The sequence below is a fragment of the Colobus angolensis genome, unplaced genomic scaffold, assembly GCF_000951035.1.
Source record: "Colobus angolensis palliatus isolate OR3802 unplaced genomic scaffold, Cang.pa_1.0 Scaffold64, whole genome shotgun sequence".
Taxonomy (NCBI): Eukaryota; Metazoa; Chordata; class Mammalia; order Primates; family Cercopithecidae; genus Colobus; species Colobus angolensis.
Genome location: NW_012120043.1, coordinates 3,155,615 through 3,165,124, shown reverse-complemented (window position 1 = coordinate 3,165,124; position 9,510 = coordinate 3,155,615). Strand labels below are relative to the sequence as shown.

The following is a 9,510-nucleotide window of genomic DNA, read 5'->3' as shown; positions in this document are numbered from 1 at the left end:
GGGAGGCTGAGGCAGGAGAATGGCATGAACCCAGGAGGCAGAGGTTACAGTGAGCTGAGATCACGCCCCTGCACTCCAGCCTGGGTGACAGAGCTGGATTCTAAGAGATAAAACACTTAACTATTAAAACATAGGTATTATAGCTGAAAGAGGACTTAGAGAATTATTTTCTCTAATGGCTCCGTTTTACAAATGAGGTATTGACAAAGACAATATCATACCTGTAAGATTTCTCTCCTGGTGTGAAGTTTGTGGCGAATTATACATGAATTAATGTGAGGTTACCCCATGTTACTTAGTTATAGAATTTATCTTCAGTGTGTACTCTCACTGGTTTTAGAAAGACTGACTTGACAACTGAAGGCTTTTGAGTATGACTGACATTCGTGGGATTTCTGTCCTGCGTGCATCCTCAGATGGTTTCGGAAGGAGGAGGGCCACTTGAAGGACATCCCACATTGTTTACATTTGTGAGGTTTCTCTCCAGTGTGCATCCTCACGTGATTATGTAAGGTTGAGGACCAAGTGAAGGTTTTCCCACATTGTTTACACTCATAAGGCTTCTCTCCCGTGTGCATCCTCAAATGACCCTGGAATGCTCTGGAAGAAGTAAAGGCCTTCCCACAGTGTTCACATTTACAGAGCTGCTCTTGTGTGTGAATTCTCACATGTTCTCTAAACGTTGAGGACCAAGTGAAAGTTTTCCCACATTGTTTACACTCATAAGGCTTCTCTCCCGTGTGCGTCCTCAAATGACCTTGGAATGATCTGGAAGAGGTAAAGGCCTTCCCACAGTGTTCACATTTACAGAGCTGCTCTTGTGTGTGAATTCTCGCGTGTTCTCTAAACGTTGAGGACCAAGTGAAGGCTTTTCCACATTGTTTACACTCATAAGGTTTCTCTCCTGTGTGTGTCCTCAAATGACCTTGGAATGATCTGGAAGAGGTAAAAGCCTTCGCACAGTGTTCACATTTATAGAGTTTCTCCCCAGTGTGGATCCTCGTGTGTACTCGCAAGGTTTCAGACCAACTGAATGTTTTCCCACACTGCTTGCACTCATAGGGCTTCTCTCCCGTGTGCGTCTTCTCATGTCTTTGAAAAGCCTGGGGGTAACTGAAGCCTTTCCCACAGTGTTGACATTTATAGGGCTTCTCTCCAGTGTGTGTTGTCATGTGTCTTTGAAATGTCGAGGGATAAATGAAGGCTCGCCCACATTCCTGACATTTATACGGCCTGTCTTTTGTGTGAGTTCTCACATGTCTAGTGAAACTTGCGAACCCATTAAATGCCATCCGACACTGCTCGCACTTATAGGTTTTCTCTGCTGTGTGAGTCTTCACGTGGTGAGAGAGGGAACGGGGATGTTGGAAAGTTTGCCCACACGCTTGACACTTATAGGGCTTCTCCTCAGTGTTGGTTCTTCCATGACTGTGTAGGTGTGAGGGACAAATGCAGACCTGCTTACATTCCTCACACGGAGGTGCTTTTCGTCCACACTGAGACTTGACGTGCCTTTTAAGAGAAGAAAGATGCGTGAAGACTGTCCCACACTTGGTGCATTCATACGGTTTTTCTCCAGCAGAAATTTCCTTGAACAGGGTAAGATTTGGCATTTGATGGGTGGCTTCTCCATATTGATTACCTTCATTATTGTTACAGAATCTGTCCACCATACGATTTCTGTTAAAAATGGGAAATATTTTTATTTATGGTATGTTTGGCAATGATTTGTTGATATGTATTAACAAGTATTAGAAATACATTTCTGGCCGGGCGCGGTGGCTCAAGCCTGTAATCCCAGCACTTTGGGAGGCCGAGACGGGCGGATCACGAGGTCAGGAGATGGAGACCATCCTGGCTAACACGGTGAAACCCCGTCTCTACTAAAAATACAAAAACTAGCCAGGCGAGGTGGCAGGCGCCTGTAGTCCCAGCTACTCTGGAGGCTGAGGCAGGAGAATGGCGTAAACCCGGGAGGTGGAGCTTGCAGTGAGCCAAGATTGTGCCACTGCATTCCAGTCTGGGAGACACAGCAAGACTCCATCTCAAAAAAAAAAAAAAAAAAAAATTGGAGCAATGCTTATATTTGGAGCAATACTTATATATATATTTAATTGCATACAAAGATTTTCTCCTGGACGACTTACTTCTCTTGTGAGTGCATCTCACCTCAGATTTTTGTGGTGATCTTCAGTGCCATAGCCTTCACAAGTTTTTTCTAAAGTGTAGGCACAGGAATTATTTCTTGTGAAGTTTGGTGTTGTCTGTTCCTTAGATTTTTCTTCCCCGTATATATCCTGCTGAGAAACTGACCCATTGACTTTAAATTGAGTCTTATTATCTGAAACAAAAAAAGTGAACAAATCTCCTAAGGAATGAGACACGTATTAAGCAAAGGAAGACACTGAGGAGTTTAGCATTTTGAGGACTTCATCAGTAACAGACATCAGGGGTCAAAATGTTAGGTATTCCACAAACACAATAAGTCACAGGTATCAAACAAGGAACCACTCTGTGATCCTAAATGACCAATGAAATCTACACCCATACTAATTACACCAAAGGAACTTCAAGTCCTTTAAACCAAGACAGAAATAACATGTTTCATACACATTTTCACTGTTAGAGAATAACGATTAGATTCTAGGTCCATGGTGGCTGTGAACATGTGTACCTTAGTCCTTTCCCACATTTCAAATCTTGGAACAGTATTGATGAGAAAGAAATGAGTTCATTAAAAACCAAGTGAAGGAATGATGTCATCCTTACCTACTGAGGCCAGGTTCCGGAAGGTCTCCAGCATCACTTCTCTGTAGAGGTTCCTCTGAGCAGAATCCAGCAAAGCCCACTCCTCCAGGGTGAAGTCCACAGCCACATCCTCAAAGACCACCGAGTCCTAAGAAAAACCACATAGGTGTGCAGGAGGATTGGTGACACCGAAAGTACTGGGAACTGGACTCAACTGATAAATTCAAACGAGATTCTGTGGTGTCCCAACACCTCCTCTGTGACGTGAATGTTACAGCTTTTACTTACAGTCACTTCCTAATAAACTTAATAGCACCACTATCAGTCTGAACGTATCTCTACCTTTTTACCGTGACTGTTCTTATCTTCCTCTACCAGCAGGGTCTAGAGAGATGATGCTATGCAAATGCAGTAACTTTTCCATTTGAAACGCTGCATTATGCAGCAGGCCTCAGTTGTCCAAATGATGCACATTTCATAGGTCTTTCGGACAAGCCTTTGATCGGCTACTGGAGAAAACTGTAAGTCCTTGGAATCCACTGCCTGGTAAGGGGATCTTTGTATAGACGGGCCTGAGGCCAGCCAGAGAGCTTCTAACAATGTGAGGTAAGAATTCCTGTTTTTGTCTGCGTGGAGCCCTGGGGCACACTGTATCAGTTTTTTCCCCTTTATTTTCTTAAATTATTTTAAAGGCAACTGTATAAATGTTTGTAAAGTACTGTTACTGTATAACACATAAGAATACTTACCTATTTGCCAATAACAGCACAAAGAGGTGAGGGAGCAAATGTGGCAAGGGACATGACTATCGATGGTAAAGTGCTAATTAAAATGCACTGTTTTGGCGTATAATATTCATGGATGTAGTATGTATTCATAATGCCATAAAAGTTGGGGGGCAGGAAGGAACAGAGCTACACAGGCACAGCATTTCTGTATCTCAGGGGAATCAAGCGATTAACATAAACCTGCAGCTCATCTGATAAGCCTCACATGTATAATACAGTGACCCCTAAAGAAACCAACAAATAGTAAAAAGTTAAAACAACTGAAAGATTTCATTAGAAAACACTTAATGAAAATGAAAGTAGTGGTCGGGCATGGTGACTTACTCCTGTAATCCCAGCACTTTGGGAGGCCGAGGTCAGCGGATCACCTGAGGGACGGAGTTTGAGACTGGCCTGACCAACATGGAGAAACCCCCGTTTCTGCTAAAAATACAAAATTAGCCGGGTGTGGTGGCGGGCACCTGTAATCTCAGCTACTTGGGAGGCTGAGGCAGGAGAATCACTTGAACCCAGGAGGTGGAGGTTGCACTGAGCTGAGATCGCACCATTGCTCTCCAGCCTGGGCGACAGAGTGAAACTCCATCTCCAAAAAACAAAACTAAACAAACAAAAAAAACAAAGTAGTAAAGGAGTATAGCAACAAGAAAGGCATAAAACCCACAGAAAACAAAAAGATGGCAAACATAAGAATGTCTAACTCAGTAATAACACTAAATGGGAATGAATTACAGAACCTTAAATGGCGGAGGTTGTCAGAATGGATAACAAACATAGTCCAACTATATACGCTGTAGAAGATACACACTAGCCGGGCGCGGTGGCTCACGCCTGTAATCCCAGCACTTTGGGAGGCCGAGGCAGGCGGATCACGAGGTCAGGAGATCGAGACCATCCTGGCTAACACGGTGAAACCCCGTCTCTACTAAAAATACAAAAAAATTAGCCGGGCGTGGTGGCAGGCGCCTGTAGTCCCAGCTACTCGGGAGGCTGAGGCAGGAGAATGGTGTGAACCCGGGAGGCAGAGCTTGCAGTCTGGGCAACAGAGCAAGACTCCGTCTCAAAAAAAAAAAAAAAAGATACACACTTTTGATCCAAAGATACAAACAGATTGAAAGTAAAGGATGGGGCTGGGTGCGGTGGCTCATGCCTATAATCCCAGCAGTTTGGGAGGCCAAAGTGGACAGATCACTGGAGGTCAGGAGTTTGAAACCAGTCTAGCCAACATAGTGAAACTCTGTCTCTACTAAAAATACAAAAACTAGCTAGGTGTGGTGGCTTATGCCTGTAATCCCAGCTAACTCGGGAGGCTGAGGCAGGAGAATCTCTTGAACCCAGGAGGTGGAGGTTGCAGTGAGCCAAGATTGCGCCAGTGCACTCCAGCCTGGGTGTCAGAGCAAAGACACTGTCTCAAAAAAAAAAGATTGCAAAAGATATTGTGCAAATAGCTATATTAATATCAGACATAACATTAAAATGAAAAGTGTTAGTAAAGAAGGAAATTGTATAATGACAAAAGGTTCAATCCACCCGGTAAAGTTATAATTATATGTGCATCTAAAAACAGAGCACCAAAATACATGATGCAAAAAAGTGGCAAAAATAGGCTGGGCACGGTGGCTCACGTCTGTAATCCCAGCACTCTGGGAGGACAAGGCCGGCAGATCACGATGTCAAGACATCCAGACCATCCTGGCCAATGTGGTAAAACCCCCTCTCTACTAAAAATACAAATATTAGCTGGGCGTGGCGGTGCACACCTGTAGTGTCAGCTACTCAGGAAGCTGAGACAGGAGAATCACTTGAACCTGGGAAGTGTAGGTTTCAGTGAGCCAAGATTGCACCACTGCACTCCAGCCTGGCAAGAGAGTGAGACTGTGTCTCCAAAAAAAAAAAAAGGATAGTTAAACATAACAGTTGGAACATAAATACCCCACTCTTTTTTTTTTTTTAGTTGAACACAGCATCATCTATTACCCCACTTTTTAATGATAGAACATCTAGGTGGAATACAGGGAAATAAAATAATTGAATACTATAAGTCATTTAGACGTAACAGACACCTGCAGAACACTCAACCCAACAATAGCAAAACATGCATTCTTTTCAAGTGCAGGAAGAATGTGCTGTAAAAGAGACGCTTTGCTAGGCCATAGAAGAAACATCAACAATTTTTTTTTTCTGGGACGGAGTCTTGCTCTGTTGCCCAGGCTGGAGTGCAGTGGCGCGATCTCGGCTCGCTGCAAGCTCCGCCTCCCGGGTTCACATCATTCTCCTGCCTCAGCTTCCCGAGTAGCTGGGACTACAGGCACCCACCACCACGCCTGGCTAATTTTTTGTATTTTCAGTAGAGACAGGGTTTCACCGTGTTAGCCAGGATGGTCTCAATCTCCTGACCTTGTGATCCACCCGCCTCAGCCTCCCAAAGTGCTAGGATTACAGGCGTCAGCCACTGCACCCGGCCAACAAATTTTAAACAATAGAAATACAAGGTATTGGCTGCGCTCGGTGACTCACACCTGTAATCCCAGCATTTTGGGAGACCAAGGCAGATGGATCGCTGGAGCTCAGGTGTTCGAGACCAGCCTGGGCAACAGAGTGAGACCCTGTCTCTACTAAAAATGCAAAAATTAACTGGGTATGGTGGCACACACATGTAGTCCCAGCTACTTGGGAGGCTGAGGCACGAGAATTTGAACCCAGGAGACGGAAGTTGCAGTGAGCTCTGATCACAGCACTGACAGAGCAAGAGTCAGTTTTCAAAAAAATAACAAAACAACCCCAGAAATAAGTATGTTCTCTGACCACCACGGAATGAGAAATTAAATTGGAAACTTATACAGAAAATTGGGCAAATTCACTAATATGTGGATATTTACACACTCTTCCATAACTAATGGATCAAAGAGAAATCAAAAGGGAAATACTTTGAGATGGATGGAAAATAAAGACATACCAAAACTTATATAAAGGAATTTAATAGCTATAAATACCTATCCTAAAGATTGCAAATCAACAACCTAACCTTGTCCACCTCAAGACAACAGGAAAATAAAACTAAACCTAAGCAACTAGGAGGAAGGAAATAATAAATATTACAGCCAAATCAATGAAATAGAGAACAGAAAACAATAGAGAAAAATCAGTGAAACCAAAGCTACTTGTTTGAAAAGATCAAACAAAACTGATTTAGCTAGATTGACAAGAAAAAAGAGACTCAATAAGAACCAGAAATGAGTGAATATTACTACCAACCTTAAACGAATACAAAGGATGATAAAAATACTATGAACAATTACACATCAATACATTCGTTAACACAGATAAACACATTCTTAGAACCACCTTAACTACCGAAACTAAAGACACAGACAATCCAGATAGACCTATTAGAAACAAAGAGACTAAATCATTTATCAGAATCGACTGAAGATGAAAAGCCTGAGCCCGATTCAGGGCCTCTCCCCTGAATTCTACCAAAAATTTAAGGGAAATTTAATGCCAAATGTTTATAAGACATTTTACAAAAGTTGCAAAAGAAAGGAGCAATTCCCAACTCATTTTATGAGTTGGGTATCGAAACCAGATAACAACATCACAATAAAACTACAGACCAATATTTATTTGGTTATGGATTCCAAAATCCTCAATAAAATACTAGCAAAGCAAATTCAGTAATATAGAAAAGAATTCTACATCATGACTAGCTGGATTTTTTTTTTTTTTTTTGAGATGGAGTCTCACTCTGTTGCCCAGGCTGGAGTGCAGTGGTGCAATCTTGGCTCACTGCAACCTCTGCCTCCTGGGTTCAAGCGATTCTCCCTGCCTCAGCCTCCCTAGTAGCTGGGATTACAGGTGCTTGCCACCACGCCCAGCTAATACTGGTCTTGAACTACTGACCTCAGGTGATCCACCCGCCTTGGCCTCCCAAAGTACTGGGATTACAGGCATGAGCCACTGCGCCAGCCAACTAGCTGGAATTTATCTAAGAAGTGCAAAGTTGGTTTAACATATGTCTCATAAAGGACTTGGATCTAGAATATATGAAGAAAGAGGCTGGGCATGGTGGCTCACACCTGTAATCCCAGCACTTTAGGAGGCTGAGGTGGGTGGGTCATAAGGTCAGCAGTTTGAGACCAGCCTGGCCAATATGGTGAAACCCCATCTGTACTAAAAATACAAAAATTAGCTGGGTGTGGGGGCAGGTGCCTGTAATCCCAGCTACTCAGGAGGCTGAGGAGGGAGAATCCCTTGAACCCAGGAGGTGGAGGTTGCAGTGAGCTGAGATCGCACCACTACACTCCAGCCTGGGTGACAGAGCAAGACTCAGTCTCAACAACAACAACAAAAAGTGGGGAAAGGATGTGAACAGACATTTCTCCAAGAAAAATAAACATTGTCAGTAACTAGTCATCAAGGAAATGCAAATCAAAACAAAAGGAGATACCACTTCTCTCCCATTAGGATGAGTAAAATAAAAAAATTAAAAGGCAAGTAAGTTTTGGCAAGTATATGGAGAAACAGGAATCTTCACACATTGCTGGTGGGAATGTAAAATGGTACCACCAATTAAGAAAACAGTTTGGCAGTTCCTTTTAAAAGTTAAATGGCTGGACGCAGCTGCTCATGCCCGTAATCCCAGCACTTTGGGAGGCCAGGGCGAGCGGATCATGAGGTCAGGAGACCGAGACCATCCTGGCTAACACGGTGAAACCCTGTCTCTACTAAAAATACAAGAAAAAATTAGCCGGGCGAGGTGGCGGGCACCTCTACTCAGGAGGCTGAGGCAGGAGAATGGCGTGAACCCGGGAGGCGGAGCTTGCAGTGAGCCAAGATTGCGCCACTGCACTCCAGCCTGAGCAACAGAGCGAGACTCGGTCTCAAAAAAAAAAAAAAAGTTAAGTGACTTAGTTTTTGGTCTAGCATGTAAGGAGCTTGGAAGTTACTACTCCACTGTAACAACTGAAAAGCTGAACAAACTGAAACCTCAACAGCTCTTCTTCCATCCTTCAGAGAACTGACGTCACAGGGCAAGCTCTGCCCCCTCAAACTGAACAGAGAGGTGGCTACAGGGAATCACAACTTACCAGAACACGAAACCATGAACAGAAGCCTCTGTGGGAGCCATTACTTAGCTGGGAAAGCCTGAGCTGTAACTGATGAATCCCTGGGGGCACAGCGTGCACAAGTCTGAGGAATCTCGGGGTGGGGGAGGGCAGTCTTCTAGAGGAGAAAAATAATGATTTTGAAATAGGCCAGATATTTCTGTTCTTTCTCACTGGGCCTTTCCCTTAAGAGAAACTATTTTACCAGAGCCTCACCTGTGAGTCTAAGTGACCCGTGGAAAGAGAAGTATCCCACATCAGCTTCCTCTATTCATCCTGTCCCGCCTAAGTGAGAGGAGAAGGAAGAACTGAGAAGCACTTGTGAAGTTCAGTGTCGCGGGGCACAGGCTCACTAAAAGACTGAGACCTCACCAAAGGATCAGGGAGTCCTTGCCCTCTGCCCGCACCTCACCACGGCGCTACTCAAGCTCTGTTTACTTCAGTGCCTTCCACCCAGTACACTGTGTCTAGCTTTCCAGAGAGAAATGACAAGGCATACTAAAAGGCGAAAGACACAGCTTGAAGAGACAAAGCAGAACTCCTCAGATGTGGCAGGGATGTTGGAAGTTTCAGACTGGGAATTTAAAACAAGTATGATTAACAGGTGAAGGGCGCTAATGGAAAAAGTAGACAACATGCAAAAACAGGCAATATATATATATGGCCAAGAAGTGGAAATCCTAAGAATGAAAAGGCAGTGGGAGAGATGAAAAGCGCTGTAACAGAAACGGAGAATGACTTTAACGGACTCATGAGCAGACTGGGTGTGGCTGAGGAAAGACTCTGAGCCTGAAGACATGTAATAAAATCTTCTAGGCCGGGTGCGGTGGCTCATGTCTGGAATCCCAGCACTTTGGGAGGCCGAGGCGGGC

General features: G+C 44.0%; 1 protein-coding gene across 2 annotated transcripts in view; it reads right to left on the bottom strand.

Annotated features, from left to right (window-relative positions):
* Window positions 1-172: 172 nt before the first annotated feature.
* Window positions 173-9,510, bottom strand: part of ZNF57 (zinc finger protein 57) — a 22,538-nt gene continuing 13,200 nt past the window's right edge. The window contains exons 2-5 of one of the 2 annotated variants that reach the window (XM_011964074.1): window positions 8,872-8,998; window positions 2,770-2,896; window positions 2,170-2,341; window positions 173-1,680 (exon numbers count right to left, since the gene is read on the bottom strand). In XM_011964074.1, coding sequence (XP_011819464.1) covers window positions 315-1,680; window positions 2,170-2,341; window positions 2,770-2,803 — 1,572 coding nt within the window. In that variant the 5' untranslated portion in view covers window positions 2,804-2,896; window positions 8,872-8,998 and the 3' untranslated portion in view covers window positions 173-314. The remainder of the gene's footprint in view (window positions 1,681-2,169; window positions 2,342-2,769; window positions 2,897-8,871; window positions 8,999-9,510) is intronic. The other variant, XM_011964073.1, reaches the window with a different exon arrangement.